Source organism: Tauraco erythrolophus, chromosome 4 (genome assembly GCF_009769465.1).
Source record: "Tauraco erythrolophus isolate bTauEry1 chromosome 4, bTauEry1.pri, whole genome shotgun sequence".
In the NCBI taxonomy this organism is placed as follows: domain Eukaryota; kingdom Metazoa; phylum Chordata; class Aves; order Musophagiformes; family Musophagidae; genus Tauraco; species Tauraco erythrolophus.
Genome location: NC_141468.1, coordinates 9,748,449 through 9,769,195, shown reverse-complemented (window position 1 = coordinate 9,769,195; position 20,747 = coordinate 9,748,449). Strand labels below are relative to the sequence as shown.

The following is a 20,747-nucleotide window of genomic DNA, read 5'->3' as shown; positions in this document are numbered from 1 at the left end:
GGAGGAAAGGGAAATAGAACATGACTCGAGGACCTGTGCTGCAACCACAGATGTCCACTGCGAGACACACACTGACGTCAAGAGGATCATGCCCTCAAATTAGTGCATAGAAAGAGAACAAAGTTGTGATCTTTACAGAGCTCAGTACTGGATCTGCTTTACAAATGTCTTTAGTAAAAGTGCAATGAGACAAATATTTTTTAAAGTATTCTCTTCGAAGCTGAAGCCACTGATCATGCATCTTCCCCACATTCTTCTTCTAGGGAAGCAGTTTTCAGTGTTGTCTCATCCTCCTTCTTACAAAGGACCAATCATTCTTCCCAAAGTCTTATTCCTTTGTGGGTTTTTTTCTCTCATCTTCTGAGATCTAATCAAGTGAACATTCAGCAGAATAGTTTGGTATTTTGTGAACACAATTCTTTTTTTATCCATTTGAGGCCCTTTTGTGATCATGAAAAAAAGAAAACTGTTGTGAGCTACAGGCTGTTTACACTGTTAAGAGGTTGATACGGGTCAGTTCTCTAAGGTTATTCTTAGTTCAACTGCTATGTAAACTGTTGATGTCACTGACGGGAGGCAGCTCTCCAGGACATTATATATATGATAATTATACGACAGAAAATGCAACATATAGTTGGATCTGACCTCCAAGTTCACCAGTTTAAAAAAGGAAAAAAACGTCTGTAAGAAACTCGCTGTTTTTCCCGTTACTAAGACGCAATAAAACCCTTCAAGTTTATACTTAGTCTACAGCATATACAAGAGTCTTCCCTCACATGGACAGTAACGTCCATCCATCTTCAACCTATGGTATGTTTTAAGCCTCCTCCAGAAAGCATTTTTGAGACAAAACAGGCAAAATCTATTTCATAACTAGACAAGCATTTGAAACCAGGATCTTAACTCTCACGTAAACGTTTTATGTTACTCTACAAAGGAATCTGAGACAAATTTTTCAGAGAAATCATAAAATCATCAAAAGTAATTAAACAAAAACCAAGGGATTCAAGAAAAGCAGCACTTCCTCACTCAGCACATTTTCCTTTATCTTCACGGGCATTTAGAATTACAGCTGCTACGACCACAAAAGCATGTTTTTACTGATTTTTCTTCCTCTTCCTGTAGAGCAAGCACAGCTGCAGAAATGCAAGCTCATTTCTAGGCTTTTTTGTACATCACCAGTTTACGATGTTCCAACCATTCATAGCTGTGCAAGACCCGCATCGTGGAGCTGGGATTGCCACGATGTCACAGACAGTTTAAATGAGGCTCATGGAGTTATGCAATTGTAACTATATTTTACATGGATAATTAAATGATGCATGACATGGAAATAAGCCATCTTTACTGAGACAGACCAAACTAACTGCTCAAATTCAACAGTTAAGCATCTCATCAGTTTTTAAATGAAACACATTTAAAGCAGAAACTATTTAGAAAACAGGATGCTTGACATTGTAAAGTAGCATGTTCAAAGGATCATTTTTAGAACATTAAGGAAATATACTAATCCAGTCAAGTTTTCAGAAGAATTCCTGGCACCAAAATGTTGTGTTTTGCTTGCTTTTTGACTGTGTTACAAGAATGGATCACTCTTAGGAGAAAGAAAATCGTGTATGCAAATCACTGCGTGAAGCTAAACGATTCTTAGAAGTGGCTAATTTCCATGTGGAACTGATGGTTTAGCATTGTCATCTTTCAACAAAGGAGACAGAATTGCAAGTATTTAGTTTGCTTATTAAAGATTAAAAAAACAAGAAGTGGAAATTCAAACCTGCTTCAACTTACTTCAGTGGCAAAACTCTTGCTATGACTTTAGTGGGAGTGATACTGCATCTTCATTCATTCAATGTGAAAAAGAAAAATATCAGCTGAGAATAATGTTCATGTTTATTAGATTTAAATAACTGCCATAGTTGGTTTTAACACTACTAAGTAAATTCTGTGTCAAAAGCCAAGGATTGCCTTCAGTCTTGTTTTTTCCTGTGTGCTATCACAACATAGGATCCTGGTCCTCTGACCACCCAAATCAGCACTGGTGACAGCAAGCGTGGCTTGCCTTTGGGGCACAGTCACATTGCCACATGGGAATGATACATGTTTGCGTATGTCAAAGCGAATATGTCACTGGTGATAATCTCCAAATCTGGGCTGGGGCATACCCCCCATCCAAGAAAGCAGGGTGTAAAATTCTGTAATACAAATGTATTCTCTGAGTGCACATACTGCTTCTAAGATATCCATGAAAAGCAACAAAATAAAACAAATCAACAGGCTTAAATTTGCAGTTAGGAGTCTGCATTTCTACTGGAAAATTTTAGGAGGGACACAAATCAAAAGAGATTGAAATGTCTTCCCTTTTTTTTTTTTTTTTTTTTTTTTTCCCCTTTCTTCTCCTCCCCTAGGAGCTAATCAGCCTTCTGGTCTGGTTATTCTCTGCCTTTCCCTGTAGAGTAAAACCTAGAAACACAAACAAAAAATCTGTATAAACGTACCTGCCAATAAATTGGCAAAGACTACTACCCAAAAAAAAAGATAGACAGAAATAATACTGTCTACACAGTATGAATCAAACACATACATCCGTATGTATGAATTATGACACAGGCCCTTCCCTTCTTCACTAACAGAACTGATGCCATCCTGTAAATGACTTTATTGAATGAAACTGGTATATAAAAACCTGCATTTACTGTAGAGGTGGAAGTGAAGATGTTAAATGAGGTAGCAGACAACAAGGACGTTCTGGTTAGGGAAACTGAAAGCCCCTTCTTTGCTTGCGGAATTCTGCAGTTTGGATGATGGTCATGGGGTATCTCCAGCTGCATGAGAATGAATGATAAATGCATACTACTACTCTGAAACTGAATGTAGTCTGTGTTAAAATATGGAATATTACTCAAAAATCAGGCCTTAATTTTATAAAGATGATAATCTTCTACTAGAAGATAGTTTGTTTAACTTCTCCTAATATTAAAGCTATAACATAACAACAAAACCACCTCATAATCTTGTAAAAGTAAAAGAGATAGATTAATTAAGGTTTATGTAGTGAGAACACTCTAGAAGCATCACGATAGCAGTGACAATTTCTGGGATGTTAAAGTCATGCCCCAATAATTAAAAGCTAAAGTCTAAGTGAAGAAGATAGAAAGAAATTTTGAATAATTATTCAATTAATGCATCAGGGAAAAAGTGGGAATATAGGATGAGACATGTAATTACAGATCATAGCACCTTATATTAACACAGGTGGAGTATACAGGACTTTGCCTCTGTATTGAAAGATATTTTAATTGACTTGTGTGTGTTTGTAGTTTTATATGTACAACTTCTCAGAACACATTTTTAGAACTGTGGTAATAGATACTTCTTTTAGCTACTCTACCCGGCTCTTTCACCCTCTTCCTCTCTCCACCACTGACTTCTTTCTTTCTCTCTCAGTTTTCTGTGTTCCTTTAATACCGTTCCCTCTTCTTCTTTCTCTCTTCTTGTCCCCTATACTATTTCATCCTCAGCACTCATCACTTGGTGTTCCCTTTCTTCTCCTTACCTTCAGGGCGTGAAGCAGTTTTAGCTCTCAGCTGAGGTATGCTGGGCTGCAGCTATGAGATGAACTAAATGAGGGGAAAGTCCTGCTCACTTCCAGCTGTCCTGCCCGAGCAAATGCTCAACTGTTCTGGGAAGATGGAGCTATGCCATCCCATAAACACATTGCACTTGGAAGAGGATGAAACCTTCTCTTGAAAGACAACATCTTTATCCATCAAACAAACACACATGTGTGACCAGGTTTTCAGAGCTGCCTGATGTGGCCAATTTTGTTCAGTTTTCCATAAAGAAGGAAAAGGGCCCCACATTATCCTCCTCATTATATTTCAAGTCTCAATTCCAAAGAATGGAGATGCCAGGACTTGTCAATGACATGACTAACAATTTTATGAGAACTGGCAAGACAGTTCACTTCTCCTACATCTTATTCTCAAAAACCTTGGAGTTATTTCATCTGGAATACGTGGGGAGGGGGGCAGTGGAGAAGGTAAGCTTAATTCTGACAACTATATTAAATAGTCAGGACATCTGTCATGCTGTTATCAACAACGAAAATATAATTTCATTATGAGTAGCACTACCTGCACCATTTACAATGCAAAAGTGTGAAAACAAAGCAGTAACTTTTTCTTGCTCCCTGTAGAAAAAGAAAAATATCTCCCCCCTAGGAAAAAAAAAAAAAAAGGCAGGAGGAGGCACAACAAAGTCTGATAATTCTCTTTCCTTTGACTTTTCAGTTCCATCACAGCTCTCCAAATTAAGATTTATGCGTCATTTTGTATCTGTTGTTGCTTTTTTTTTCCCCCAACAGGGATATAGGTGGATAAGTTTGGATAGGAAACTTTATCCCTCAAGCCAAAATGAAAGGTTTATAAAGTTGCTAATAAAAGTTTGGGTCAGGGCCTAAATATTAATCATCCACTCATTGTCTTTTTAAATGAGCTCAGGCATTTTCCCAACCACTCCCAACAGGTCTCTGCTGCTATTTTAAAGTAAGATTTCAGTGAATCTTTTTTTTTCCTGTGTTGACCTCAATAATTTTTCTCTCTCCCCCTCCTTACCTGCCAAATGCATCCATCAGGATTTTGCCACAGGCTGTCTGCTTTTGAAGTCGAGAGGAATTCACTAATCGTGAGTGTCAAATCCACAATAAATGCCATCACCATATGGTATATGCTGCTATTGGGAATTATCTCAAAAGGCCAAGCTGTGAAAAGTCTGGCTATGTGTTAGGGGGTTTTATTGCTAACTTTCATAACTCATGTCAGGTCTTTCAGTTTCTGTATTCATTGGCGTACGTGAGCGCAACTGTTTCCTGAATTTATAAAAATGTTGTCAAGGTCCCTTGATCTCTCTTCCTCCATCTCTCCCACACAAACATGTTTGAACACACATACGCACAGGGGAATATCATACACAGTGGCATACAAATCTAGCAAAAGAGAAGCTTGTAAATAAGTAGTATGTCATTGTGCTTACTCAATAAATTCCTGTGAGTATTAAACTCATGATAAACATATCATAACCACTGATGAAGGCTTTACAGCCTCCTGTCCCATCACACCACCCTGAGTGTAATTCTGTAATGCATAGGAAGACCTAAGTTTGAGAAACCGAGAGCAGAATTAGCTCCCATAAGGGCAGGGCACTGAAATAACTGAAAAATAACTAACTGGAGAGCATTTGCTTTAGCTAAAGAGGACAATATCGAAGTGATGTATCTCTGCGTCTTGTAAAAACTGTAGAAGTGTACTGTACATTCAAAGCAACAAGAAATCTACCTTCTTTAAGAACTTGTCCAATAAAGAATTAAAAATTACATCTGTGTTTAAACTCCTCAGCCTGTAACATTCTCAAAAAGAAGTACACATAAGGTTAAGAAAGTCCTCAGAAAAATACGTTTTTGTGATCCAAAAAGGTAAGAAGAAAGAAAACATTTCAAGAATTTCGCAAAAATAAAATGTCAGTGTCATTTGAAATGCTTGGGGCAGCTCTCTTTACTTTCCCTGATGCTCTAGAAAGCTATGAGTGACCTCCATGTTCCACGTCAGCCCCATCAGTAAAACATGGGAATGTCTCCAATGGGCCTCATGGTGTTTCAAGTAGCTGTAGAAGCCCATGTTTAGGCAATGACTCCTCCCTAATTTATGTATGGTATATTAATATCCTCTAGGAACAAACAGAAATAATAATTTTAAAAAACAGTTATATTTCAGAAACATGCACCCCTCCGCCCAAAAAAGAGAATTTAATACTGCCCTTAGGCAGAATTCATCCATCTTTGAGGCTTCTGTCATGTGTCTCTGGACACTGTAGGGACAACTGCTTTTCGTTTTCTTGATTAATAATACAAATGAACTGCTGGCAACATCACATCAAAACAAAAGTGGCAGAATCAGAAAAATTGCTGAAAAGTTTACCTTTATAGGAAAGCTTAAGTCTTGGGATATTTTGTTTTGACGTTCCAGTGACTGGAAGGAACAGCATTGCTAAAGATAACAGGCTGCAGGCATGTGGTACTTGGGAAGCTCTCATTCTGCTCTCTTCTATATCTTTTGCACTATGGTGAAATATCTTCCCGCTTTTCAAACAATCCAAATTTAATCTGGAAGCAAAAAGAAAACATCTGTAGATTTTTTTCATTATTATATAAATAATAATTCTGAAAACAAGCCAGACCTATCTTTAAAGAGTAACTTATTTAACACGTTTGTTACAAAAGTATTTTTTCCTCTAATATAAATCAAAATGTTGTAAATCCGTTTCTTTAATATTAAACTTGCACACTTTGAGGTTGGAAAAATATGTAAACTTTTCAAACACCAACGTCTAGCATAGCTAAAGTTTAAGTGCAAATTAAATTAATGCCGTATCTATAAAAAGAGCATTTGCCGTTCAGAAGTGACCATGTAACTTGTTAGATCAAACCGCTCCACGGGATATCTTAATGTTTTATAACTCTCTTTATCTCAGTACAACAGCTATTGCATGTTTATGCTGACTAGAATAAACTGTAATATCTTAGATACCATAAGCATACAAGTTAACAGTGAGTACATATCCATCATAAACATTCATAAATAAAGTAAGAAAATTGGACAGAACAGCAGTTGGTTTAGTTTTAACAGAGAAAAAAGTCAATGCGGCTGACGGATTTAAATGTGCTTTCAGTATGATATTTCCAGTAGAAAAACTGCCTCAATTCACCCACCAGAATGTCCTATAAACTTTAATGAGTGGTTCATGCTGAGGTCAATAGGCTGATACAGGACTTCATTAGCACAGTCTGCAACTAAGCCAGCTTTGCAACACTTTTCACTTAATAACAGTCACTCGTATTCCATAAATCTTAAAGTGTTTTACAAATGAAAGTAATTATCACTGTCCTTATTTTCCCTATGCAAAAATGGAATCAGAAAACTACAGAGAACCTAATTCCTCAAGGTCACACTGCCACCCCAGTAGCTGGATAGAAAGCAGCAACAGTTCTCTTCTCCCTGTTTGTACCCACTTGTAAAAGATCTCTTTTGTCCAATAACTCCACTTTTGCATACAAAATCATTTGAAATGGCATCCGAGTCCTGAAGGGAGAATTTGATGGTTAATAAATCACAGAGATCAGAGCATGAAAATATCTGTGAGACCAGATCCTTTCCCCTGCCAGTGCACGATATCAGAGGTCAAGGGAGACAGTTAGTGAAATGACAAATGCCAGTGTTTGAGTGATGATGTAAATCAAGGAGTAAGGAAATGTTATGGTTAGTAGTGAGATTAATGGCTCATGACTTGCCATGAAAATTCTTTTCTGAAAGGTACTGAAACCACCTGATTAAAAGAGTAATCCTAGTGCCCACATCAGCCAGCACTTACATGGACATCAAGGGGAGGGCTCCTTGTGAGCCCATGAGAGATGCAGCATAGCTCCTGGTTCCAGAGCCACTCCACTGGTCTGGCACTTAAGCTCATGGCAGCACTGGGGCCAGAGCACCTCTGTGAGCTGTGGAGGCATCCAGAATCAATTTAGCACCTCCTGATGCAGGCAGTACATCCTTCCTGGCATGAAGGGACTCGAAAGAGGGGCACTTCAGTTCTCTCTTCCAGAGGAAACCTCTCTCAGACGAAGCTGGGGCTTTGTGAGCCTCCAGACCTTCTGCCAATAGCAAAAGACAAGGGAGTGTGCAGGAAGGGTGTGATGGGGAAAGAGAGAGAGGGAAATGATTTGTAAAACGCCCGAAGCATCCTTCCTATCACAGAACATTGAGCTTCTTTCTTCTCAGTCCCTTCCTCAACATTCACGCTCAGTGTCTGAATGCAGTACTTTTGGCCAAGTGCCATTACATATTCATGAGATGACATGGAAAGAAAACAAAACAACCATGACATGCCTCTGGCTCATCTTTCCCTTCTCTTTATTAGAGTATAGGATCCTGAAAGAAGGCCCTTCTTTATTGTCAGTACATCTATTTGTAGTTGATCTTTGTGGTTGGACTACGAAGGGCTGCTGTTGACTGGATTATCACAAGGTTATATCACCTTGAAGAAATCTATTCTGGGGGAGAAGAAGGGGAAAAAAAGGGGAGGGAGGAGGTGGAGGACTATATTAAGACAAGAGACATCAGACTTGCTCGTCTTCAGCAGGATGATTGAGACAAACCATACTTCAAAAAGAAGCAATTAAGAGGGAGTCAGTCTCACTGCAAATACGCTGAGAAGTCATGGCTGGAGGGTCTGGGTGACAGCCAATAGGGATCTCATCAGAGGATTTGGGGCTCATTTTCTTGAGGCAAACTACAGTGAAGAATCCAGACTAAATTTGTTGCTTATAGAAAAAGGCAGTTGCCTGAACACCTTGTCATTTGCTTAATTGCAGATTGAGGATCAGCACCAAACTTGGCCTTTTGGTCAAACTTCATAACATCATTTTCTCATGTAGGCTTCTTCTGCTAATGGAAATCTTCCTACTTTTTTTTTTCCCCTTCCCCCTTTTATTTGAATAATGTCTGTGAAAAACCATTTGCTTTAATTCCTGACACAAGGCGGTTAGTTTACACTGGAGGCAGCTGCTCTGTGAGCTCCAGCCAACCCTGTCTTGCCCTAGATTCATTGTAATCTGGCCAGATTGTCACATATATTTTTAGTTTATGATGATCTTCTAATGCAATTCCAGCTTCTACACAGAATCCTTCCAGCAGTCTAATGACTAGCTCAGGTTAATGAACTTCAGACCAACTAACTGGCCATTAATCTTCAGGAAATATCCTTCCTCTCTGTAACATATGTGATGTCAATCAGTGTCCTATGCTTAAAAGAGCCATAGTCACGCTGCTCAGAAGTAATTAGACCCATGAACAGAAATAAAATATAAAACCTAAGAGCAAATCTAACTGCCTCATTCTTTCCTACCTTGAAAATAAGAAGAGTTTTGTCAGAGGAGGAAAAATTGTTTCCTTTAGTTCTTTGATACTTCTGCTATATGCTATAAAACTTCCTCATCATGAACAGACCCAAAATAAATGAGGAAAAAGAGTCTGTAAAGAAACACTCTGAGGCTAAAGCTGCTTTCCCACCTTGGCTCCAGCTAGGAAATATCTGCACTGTGTTAATTATCACCTGCGAGACCGACTGGGGAAGGAAGTTATGCATATACCTCTCTGAAATGGGGTATTTCCAGTGGAATAAAGGAGCTATTATTTGCCCCATGCTTGGGGGGGAGGCGGAATGCTGAAGAGGGGCGAGGAGCCTGGCTCCATCCTGCTACGACCTCCCTGCAGGGCTCATAAATTTGTAATGGGCTGTAGGTTAAAACTGCCAACAGAGAAAAATGTCGATCTGCTGGTGTCCTGCCTTCTTGCCAGAGAGAGGCGGCTGGGCGTAACTGGCACGGGCGTGATGTCACGTCCCCGCAATGAGGTGTCACCTCCCTGCAATTGGTCAGATTTAGTAGAGCCTATAAAACAGATTGCTCCGAAGCTACTGTCTGAAACAGGAAAACCTGGAGCCAATTTACTAAACATAATTTATTCCAGGCCCTTTGTTGCAATAAACAGAGCTCTTCAGCCTCCTCAAACACACAGACAGTAAGGAGCTCTGTGCTTATACGATTTTTTTTCAGATCATTCAGCTCAAACCTATCTAAATGCAAAATCTCACATTCACAAATACTGTGTGGGTTTCTGACTTCTCCTGACTTCTCCTGGCGTCATGAAGTCCAGAGTTTGAAGGACTGTGACCCATCTGCAAACATACATTTTTTTAAACAGTAGTCCACGTAACTCTCAGTTTAATTCCATAACAAAAATCCAAATGGAATTGAAGAATAATTTAAAACCTGTCTCTGGCACTAGTTTTCTGGAATTTTTTACCCTGATAAAGACAATGAAAACTGCCTGCAGCAAATACAGAAAAAGCAATTAACGAAATGGTATGGCTCTGTTATACTGAATCTAATAGCAGTATCACAAATTGCAAGTAACTACTGAAAATCTAGAGTAACCTTTGAGTTGGCTCATGTTGATTAAAAAAAAAGCTACAATAGCATAAAAAAATATCTGATAATCACTATGGACTTACACCTAGGCTGAATAAGCTACCCAGGCCATTTAGTCTCAGTATGTAAACTACTATCTTTGATGCCAGAGTTTTTCTTTCTTCTCATCTATCCCTGTCTGAGTTCTTGGGGGTTTATTTTATTTTTCAATGGAGTGAGAAGAGAATAAAAAATGTCCCTTGCAGACATCAACCAAATAGCATGAGTGGCCTGTTAGACAAACTTACTGTTTTAAAAGATTTAAAACTGATTAGATGTAAAAAAAAAGAAACTAAAGCACCCCACCTGCAGCTCAAAGGTACGTTATCTCTTTACTCATATTGTACGCACACTTCATATATACACATACAAATTTAAACAGTGTTACTTTAACTACAAAGATACAGGTATATTTCCAATGCATTTACCTGTATATGTCTCACCTATAATATACATATTCCAAAAGAAAAATTACTACAGTTGTCTACTGTGTGGTTCAAAACTGTACTATTGTCATGAACTGGGTAAGGAATATTCTATGTTAATAAGAAGAAAAACTACAAACATATATAAATCAGCTTAACAACTTATAAAATAAAATAGACTAAAAATAACATTACATCTCCAGTCTTATTTAGCATTCTTAATTTACTTCTTAAATAACAAAGATAATATTCATCCAGAGCAAAATGAAACTATATTTTTGTACCCCTCAGATAGATGGTCTATTGATACATTATTTGGCAGAAGAGGCTTTTTTCTTCATTGTGAAATCTCAGTTTAAAGCTAACTCCATCCAAGAACTGGTCAACAGTATTATTCATCACTATTTTCCCATTTATTAAGTAGATTTTCTGCTGTTTATAATGCAGCAAGTGTTCTCTTCCAGGGTTCTGAAAAATATTTCTTTTTACAAAAATCCCAGATCATTACATCACTTCCCAACATTAGCAAAAATTATTGAATAAAAAGACAATGGTACAATCAAAAAAATTACATAAGCCTACACTAGGTGATTTTCTTTCTTTGTTTTGTTTTGCTTAAATCATCAGGTTTAGTATATCTGGTTTAGATAAGGCTTTGCCATAAAGCAGACCTTTGTTAAATAACCAGATGAATAGTAAAGACTCATATGATGTATAACACAGCTTATAATGAGTTTTACAAAGCTTAACAGGCTTTAACTTTACTGAGCTCCTCACAGAATTTATACTCTATCCATTCAACACCAGTAATCTGGAAGGCAAGAAAAATCTCTTCTCTGATTGTCTCTTGAGAAGAGCTGAACAGAGCAAAGAAAAATGAAGGGACTTGGAGACGAGGATGCAACTGAGCGAACAAAGAGTCAGCAAAAAAAAAATCTGGTTTTATTACAGAGAACCATTTGATAATAAATAAAGCTCTCCAGTGGGTAGAAAATATGTTTGAGGATTACACTGGATTTTTTATTCATTAAGATAAACTCAAACTGAAGTAAAAATGGTGACTAAGGAAGTGAAACATGAGAGAATAAGAATGAACTCACTCATTTATTTGTTTTATTTTTTGTAGTTTTCTGCATCTTTCTAAAGCTGGTCTACTGATGGAAGTATTTATAAAAGGCATGTAGTCTCTTTGGAGATAAATACTGGTAAGAATGGGTAACCTTTATAGAGTGGTGTGTCACGCTGCTATGAAGAGTTTATCTGACCACGAAATTTACTATCGGACACGTAAAATTATACACATAGGAAATGAGCACTTTATCCTCAAAAGATACCGGGATATTTTTCAGGTCAGTGTCAGTGGGGTCAGGATTACACCCAAAGATTTTGCATAGATGTAGAAGTAATCTTTTCACAACGTGACAGATAGACAGCCGTGCACACAGACATGTTATATATCACCAGAAACAGTGATTCTGAGAAGTTTTATCTGTGGCATTGTGTCTTTTGGACATATAATGCATAAATCCAAGACTAACAATAAAACAACTGCTACACTCTAACCCTAATTCTTTGTACATTGTATCTCCTTAGAAAAAGAAAATCAGACTTATAGTTTTACATTCTGTAGCCTGTTTCTCAAGCACGTCTATTGTCCAAGAAAAGGAGTGGGATGAAAAGCAACTAATCATCTGATAATGATATTGCAAAGAGGAGGCAGACAGATAAATAATGTGTCCCACCAGTCAGATGTGCAACTGATATCTTCCACACAGAAATAGCTACATGTCTTTCATTCTGAAGTTATATGCATCTTAGATAGTTTTTTTTTCCTTTCTTTTTTTTTTTTTTGGTGGAAGGAACTGTGACTTCAGCTATTACGTCTGTAACAACAGCTTCCCATAATCTTTTTATTTAGAACCACATGAGAACACCCTGAGTGTCTGATCATTAAAGAAAAAAAAAAGAAAAAAAAAAGAAAAAAAAAAGAAAAAAAAAAGAAAAAAAAAAGAAGAAAAACAGAAGCCAAAGAAGAAAGCAATGTATAGCACAATTTAGCAACACATAAGAATCGAAAGGAACCCTAAGCCAAACCTCAGTGTTACATTATTTTAAGTACAGTATGTTTCCCCACCACATAAAAAAAAAAAAACCTCTCAAGCTATGGAAAGTGATTCTAAAACAGGTTTTGCAACTTTAGTATCCAAGAAACGAAAAAGGCAGTAGGATGAAAATTCTTAGAGACATTAATGAAAAGGTAGACTAGATGAAAACTGCTTCCTGCTGAGTACTGTGACGTCTGAAGGTTTTTGAAAAGAGCCAGAGAATTTTCCTCTAAATCGTCTGTCACCACCTGCGGCACTTGGGGTGGCTTGGCTCAGCTCTGGAAAAAGCAGACAGGGAGAGACGGCGTGCGGGAAGCTCTGCCTGTGGAACAGCCTTGGCCTGCTGTTGAGAAAACACTGAAAAGCCAGAAAAGTGTCATGATGGCCATCAGAGAAAAGAAATGCTCGTATTGGGGAGACCTGCCTGAACACTTAAACACTAAGGGGTTGCATTTCTCCTGCTAAAACCTGAATTAACCCCAGGCAGCACTGTCAAGCCAGCTAAGCCACTGACCCTGCAACAGCCATTCTTTTGCTGGAAGAAACATGTACCTACAACGGCCAACTCAAAGGAAGGATTACAGTCTTTTTTTAATCTCCAGGAATTCTTGCCAGTGTTTTGCTATGGAAAAACTGTTCTCTCTACCTCCTTTCATAGGAGACTGTTCTTTCATAGGAGACTGTTCGACATTTGCAGGGGCGGAGCATGAGTCCTGTAGCAGTGAGAGTTCTACTACCAGAGGTCTGGACTGGCTGGTATTTCTGGGGTCACCAGTAGGCTAGTGTCAATGGGGTATTCTACAGACTACTTACTTGGAGACTTGCCCTACCATGTATTTTACATGCTAGTGAAAATCCCAACTTGATGGGACGATCATGTAGCATTCTAGTGAAATTTTTCATGCAACAATTGCACCCATTTTTAAAACGAGTAGAAGGAGGACCCTGTGAACTACCAACCTGTCAGCCTCACCTCTGTTCCTGGGAAGATCATGGAACAAATCCTCCTAAAAGCTACGCTAAGGCATACAGAGGACAGGGAGGTCATTCGAGACAGCCAGCACGGTTTCACCAAGGGCAAGTCCTGCCTGACCAACCTAGTGGCCTTCTATGATGGAGGGACTACATCAGTGGACAAGGGAAGAGCTATGGATGTTGTTTATCTGAACTTCTATGAGGCCTTTGACATGGTGTCCTGCAACATCCTTCTCTAAATTGGAGAGTTATGAATTTGATGGGTGGACTGTTTGGTGGATGAGGAATTGGTTGAATGGTCACATTCAGAAGGTAATGGTCCACAGCTCAATGTCCAGATGGAGACAGGGAACAAGTGGTGTCCCTCAGCCGTCCGTTTTGGGACCAGTACTGTTTAGTATCTTCATCAGTGACATAGATAGCGGGATTGAGTGCACCCTCAGTAATTTTACCGACAACACTAAGCTGAGTGGCGCAGCTAACACACCTGAGGGATGGGATGCCATCCAGAGGAACCTGGAAAAGCTCAGGAAGTGGGCCCATGTGAACCTCATGAAGTTCAACAAGGCCAAGTGCAAGGACCAAGTGCCCCATCCCTGGAAGTGTTCAAGGCCAGGTTGGATGAGGCTTTGAGCAAGCTGGTGTAGTGGAGGGTGTCCTCGCCCATGGCAGGGGGCTGGATCTAGATGATCTTTGAGGTCCTTTCCAACCCTAACCATTCTACGATTCTATGACCTACATCTGGGTTGGTGCAACTCCTGGTAACAATACAAGCTGGGCAATGAAGAAATTGAGAGCAGCTCTGCAGAGAAGGACTTAGGGATACTCATGGATGAAAAGCTGGACATGAGCTGGCATTGTGCACTTGCAGCCCAAAAAGTGAACTGTATCCTGGGATGCATCACAAGAAGCATAGCCAGCAGGTCAAGGATTCTGTAAGTCCAGACTTACTTCTCAGCACTACATAGCAGCAAGGTAAGTAATAGTCTACACTCTGAAAGCGTATAGCCAGTAGACTGTCTGCACTGATTAATCTATAGATACAAATAGATAGGTCTCTTCTGCCCTTGATCCAAGCAATCCACACCTAATTCAGCTCCTACTCTTGTACAGCTCCATTAGTTGCATACTATATAATACATCACACGTTTCAGTCATACATGCATCAGCGGAACCAGGAACCACCAGCCAGCCAACTCCGTGTGCAGGCAGAAATACCTTGGTTCTGCCTGTAGCTACCCAGTCCATTCATACAATCATAACCCAACAGACCCTACTAAAAGAAAAAAAAAAAAACAAAACAAACCTTCCCAAAATTGAAAGAAATAAAGGAACAAAGATTTACATTTACATATATGTTTATAACATTAAATTCATTTAATAGCAAATATTGTGCTATAAATTGAGCTAGATTTATCTGATGTAAGCAGAATATATTATAGAATCATAGAATATCTCGATTTGAAAGGAGTCCATAAGGATCATTTAGTCCAACTAGTACTAGGACTGGTATTGACAGCTAGTTTGGAATTTTGCTTAAATGCTTGTAGGCACTCACAGATTTCTCAGCTGTATCTAAAAGTTGCCTATGGCACTCTCAGAGAAAGCTAGAATGCTACAAATACTGAGAGCAGGCAGATACCTGTTCCAGTTGGCCTTTTAACATAATTAACTATTGTTTTAAATATTTCTGTTGTACTAATCTTGATAGGACGTTTCATTCACTGCCATTATTATTTAGTTCCTTGTCATCTGTGCGAAAGTCTGATCCGGTAGTTTTCAAAAGAATTCAGGCTAATACGGTTTTGTGATGTTTAAAAATGTGCACTTCATACGACAGCTGGGCTTTGATCAAATATGTTTGCTGTATATTCAGTGGCATATTTTCATAGAATTCCTTTCATCGACGTGTGGCCTTGTTATTTGATGCACTGTCAGTAAACTCTGTACAGTGCAGTCTGCAGGGCTTTAATACCTAAGCTACAGTATAGGAAGAGACATGCCAGAAGGATTTTAATTTACACTTCCAACAAATTTTGATTTAATAATTCACAACTATGCACTTGAGCTGTATGGGAGGAGGGGTTTTTATATCCATTGTCCAACTAATTTTGGATCAACATTTTGTGCAGCCAATATGTAAAATGACATACATATGAACATGTACACTACAGCACAGTGATCTCTGTTGACACATTAACTCTGTTATTATATAGTCGGCTGAAATAATTTGCTTTCTCCCTAGTTTTTTTAAACGTTTGCTACCATTTACATCTGGAGGATGTGTGACAGGGAACCTGCAGAGCTGTTGTAACACACCCCATTTGTAAGCTTACACAGTTCACTCGATGTGGACCTATTCTTCTTGATGGGTTTCCCTCAGGTATCACCACAGCACCCGAGCAGTTTAAAAGCTTTAATGCCTCTATTCTCTGTTCTCTGTCCTTGCCATTAGGAGTTAATTGATTATTTTTTTTTACTGTTACCATAGGAGATGATGTCACTTGCATAAGGTCTCACCAGCAGTTAGGACCAGTACCCACATCCCCTCGACGTCTAGGCAGTGCCTTAGTCACCCGGCCACCCTTTTCACCAGGGACTACACACTGCTGGCTGTGATTCCTGCGGCGAGATCCATGACTCACATACCACTTCTTCTAGCGTTTAACTCTTGATCTAAGCCCTTGTGCAAACAGCAGAAAATTACAAGCACGGTTTCATTTTCCATAAACAAGAACTTCACCGAGCTGCATAAGGAGTAACACGCAGCCAGTGTGAGTTCATACAGCGGTTCATACAGCAAAGCTTTAACAGTCCTGTGTTCACTGATCACCAATTTTACCATTTTCAAGGGTTAGAACGTGCTCCTATCAGACCCTAAGAGAACTTTCTGCTTGTCTTGCAGCAGAAATCGATTTATATTTGGTGTAACAGAGTTGTTTTTGCTGGTCTATTTTTAAGCTGCTCTGTGAAGGGTGCTAGCATGACAGTTCCTGGAATCTCAAACAGCCATACTGAAAAAGAAAACAAGAATTCAGGCATCACCACCTCCATTCAACGCAGAACTATTTCCACTTTGGTTTCAAACCACAATAACTTTCCTTTGTCTCGTGAGGACAAAGTGAGGACACAGAGTGCACAGATGAATCAATACTTGACTGAAAAATAGCAAAGCTTTTTAGATGGTTAACCAGTTAGTTACTGAGGAAGTACCATAACCAGAAGATTAATAAGAAAAAAAGTAGGCTGTAAAGCACCACCTCTAATTTTCTTTTCCTCAGTAGACGCTTGTCCTCTAAGAGGATGAGGCAGTCTCGATCTTGAGGAAGTTCTGAGACTTCAGTCCCTACAAGAGTGGTCAATACTGGAACAGGGGCTCAGAGAAATTGAATTCTCCAACTTTGCAGACATTTGAAACTCGACTGGACATATCTCTGAGTAATCTGATCAAAAGCTTAAGTTACCTCTGCTTTAAGCTGCAAATGGGACCGTATGACCTCCTGATGTCCTTTCCAACCTAAATGTTTCTACTAGTTCTTTTAACAGCTAATGGATAGGGGAATAGCTGAACTGGATCACATGCTGAAGGTCTTCAGCAGCAAACTAATCTTCTTGATCTTCTTCTTCTTGAGCAACTAAAGGCTGCGACAGCCATCAAATGTCTTTTCCTGCTCTCTAGTGATCACCCTTATCTTTCTAAAGACTTTTCTGATGAGAGCAAAGCCTATCTGAACTGCTCACAAATCGACTTCTTATAATATTGACATCTGACTGAAATCAGGAATGCTTTCCTTTTATGAAACTGTCTGAAAGCCTCAGTCATTCAAGAGCTGATTCACAAGCAGATCATAAACTCTTGTATCAAGAATAGTAATGTGTGCATAGGACAAGTGAAGTACACACAGAGTAGATACAGACACTGCATTAGCTACATAACTTAATCAAATACCTCAAGACTGCCAGATATTGTTCACCCACACAGTCATGGTTTGCCCATCCCATGAGAACTGAACACAGAACTGGGTGTCAAAATTATTGATACTGACTTTGAAATAATGCTTTTGTCTGCACTGATGAGACAAGAAGGGGATTTCTTCCAGGATTCCCCCATTGGAGCTAGAAGAGGAAGCTGGGTGAGAAATATCACTGGATGGACTGCTGACACCTAAACCAAACCCACAAGTTCTGCTCACCCAGATGACAAAATATCAACTATGTGTTCCAGCCTGACCTCTTTTTTCTGTCCAAATTAGCAACTCCTTCCTGCTAGTATATTATCTCCCAGCTGGATCAAGAAGTGGAAACCACTGTAGTTACTGTACTAAATGCTTCTCAAGCGTGTGGGAAGTAAAATAACTAGAAAAGGTTTGGCCTCCACACCATCTTAGGTAGAAAAGGGATGTGGTGGAGAAGATTAAGTTGTGTTTCCATAGCCACATCTGAACAGGTGGCAAACATCCATCACAGGTGCTTGTTCTATAGAAGATCCCACTCTTTGTTAAACAGGCACCCCTCAAAGAAGCCAGGGCTTGAAGATATCCAGGGCACTTCATGTCAGATGAGCCCTATGTAAGTTTATGAAACCCCTTGGGATCATCATGATTAACTATCTTCCTTAAACTATTCCCCATTGGGCTTTAGTGCTTTTAAACCACTGACCCCTTGAATTAAAGAGGTAGATTTCTCTTTTCACAGCTGTGACTCAACACAGGGAGGAATTCAGAGACATCTGAAAACAAAGCTAGGCAGAATTTAAAACAAAATCCTTCAATGACAGATTTAGAGAGTGATGGCTGCAGCTGGAGCTTACAAATATAACAACTAACTAAGTGAACATGCATTATACAAAAGCCTTACATGGACAGACCCTGTGAAGAGCAATTTGTTCACAAGGAACCTGAAAAACAGAACTACGAGGAGTAAATCATCAGAAATACTAGATATTGGCTGTTCAAAAGGAACCTTGGTCCATGGGTCCTTCAGCAAACTAAACGGTAACAACCTCTAAAATGAGGAGATAGGTGATAGCGTGTTAGACAAATTAATCATTAATTTTCTAATTTTTTTTTAATCTGCAATGCGAAACTGAAATTTCTGAAGAAGAATAAAACACTAATAAGATGTAGTTTTTAAAACTGATATAATACCTTTCATATATTCCATTTAAAATATACAGTAACTAGTACATACATTATCGAGTCTTTGCAAAGGAAGTGTATTCCTACTCTTCCAGTTTCACGGCTGGGGAATCTGATGCTAAATGTACTCAGTAGCCATCCTAGGAGGAGCTGACGTGAATAAGGAGTGGAATCAGATTATATTAATCAATAGCTTCCCATGCCACTACCTTAAACATGATGTGCTTTTTTCTGCCCAGTCGAATGGGCTCCCTGATATAACGTATCAGTTTTAAATAAACACGGACAAGTATAATTGATAATACTCAAGCATGGAACACAGTTACAAAGGAATGAACCTAATGACCATCTTCACACAGTACTGCAAATGCAAAACAACAACTACTGGAAACTCTGCTTCCCTTGTCTGCTCAGCTGGGGCACATGACTTGCATTAATGGCACAGAGAATAATGTACTTGCACTCAGACCCAGGACTGACTGATGTCAAATGAAGTTCAACCATTCATATTAATGGGGATCAGCATTTGTCTGAGGGAATGGAAGCTTCTTAGACCTTAGGGTCATGAATTGACAAGCTATCGAACATTTTCTCTGTTGCACAGACCATCCTCCAACCTCAATGAGATCAGCTGTCTAGACCCTGAGTCCCACTACAGCTGCATTGTGCTCCTCCTGAGGCACAGAAAGAGCTCATTGCTAATTCTTTCTGCATAATGTGCAATGCAGGGTGAGACCTCACAACTCCCCTTCTAGGACACACAGAATAGTCACATTTCTCCAGGAAACACAGGAAAAACACAAACACATACATGTAAACTGTGAGTTTTGTTATTCTGAAGGTCTATGGTTGACTAAGACATATGGTGACAGAAGTGCCATTAATGACCAGAAAATAAAGCCCACTGAAAAGCTCACCTAAAAAAAAGAAAGATTAATAAAAATTCATACCAAGAAAATTATTGCTAAAATTATTAAACTATTAAGCTATTTTATTGCTAAAATTATTAAACTGCTATCGTCTTGCACCATTAACAAACTTGGAGGAGGCAAAAAGCAGTTTATCTTTCAGATGGACTTTCTGGAAAAATACTTTCTTACAACATTTTTTCTTGACAGGTTCCAGAGTATCTATAAGCTTGTGGGTTGTAATCACTCTAATGATCAGCAAGCAGCTATTTCAGATGGCTGATACAAGTCTGTGGCTGATATCATCTGCCAAAACATTAAAATATGCAAAGAAAAACACTGCAGCAGAATTTTGTTCTTCTTAGTATTAATCAGAGCAATTCTGGGAGTAAGGACACTCATAATTTTCACCATCATCATTAATACTCCTCATATTAAGAACAGCAATAATAACATTGATAAATATAACTTAAAAAAAAAAACAAACAAACACTTATTTTTTGCAACAACAATTCTGTCAGAGACAAATTTATATTTTATGGATGATAAGAAATTAGGCTGTTTCCAATGACATTTACAAGTTATAACCCAGGTCTGGCAGTCAAGACATGCAGAATGAGTCAATTCAAAAAGCCCACTCTAACTTTGGCATCTCTATTCCTTTAGAGGCACCTCAGCTACATTCTTGTTTTTCAGAAGTGCTTGTATAAACATTAAAAAACACAAAACAATAAAAAGATAAGAATCCAGCATGCAAGGCCAATCCTAACAAAGGATGAGAAAAATGAAAAAAACAAGATTAAAATAAATTCCTTATGTGCATAATAAATTTCAATATTATGAGTCACTGAATTAAATCGTGAACTACGAATTGACCTTGCCTGTTTTAATTGTTCCACATAACTATCTACTTTCTGAAAAGGAGGAACATCTTTTAACAGCCATAGTTGCTACAGCTGAATGTTCCTTTGTTCATCAATACTATATGTGTACTGTAGTGCAAGTCATGGTACTTAAGTTCGGCTACAGGTTTAGAAAGCAGCATGTAGGACGTAGGAGATGTGTGGCTAGATCAGCAAATGCCTTCTGTATGTACTTGGAGAATTACCAGGAGAAAT

The 20,747-nt window shown here is 38.8% G+C and overlaps 1 protein-coding gene across 1 annotated transcript in view; it reads right to left on the bottom strand.

The window, feature by feature from the left end:
- Nucleotides 1–20,747, bottom strand: part of SEMA3D (semaphorin 3D) — a 143,592-nt gene that overhangs the window by 91,443 nt on the left and 31,402 nt on the right. The window contains exons 2-3 of the mRNA XM_086609975.1: nucleotides 7,423–7,702; nucleotides 5,973–6,157 (exon numbers count right to left, since the gene is read on the bottom strand). Of these exons, the coding sequence (XP_086466101.1) occupies nucleotides 5,973–6,157; nucleotides 7,423–7,457 (220 nt within the window). The 5' untranslated portion in view covers nucleotides 7,458–7,702. The remainder of the gene's footprint in view (nucleotides 1–5,972; nucleotides 6,158–7,422; nucleotides 7,703–20,747) is intronic.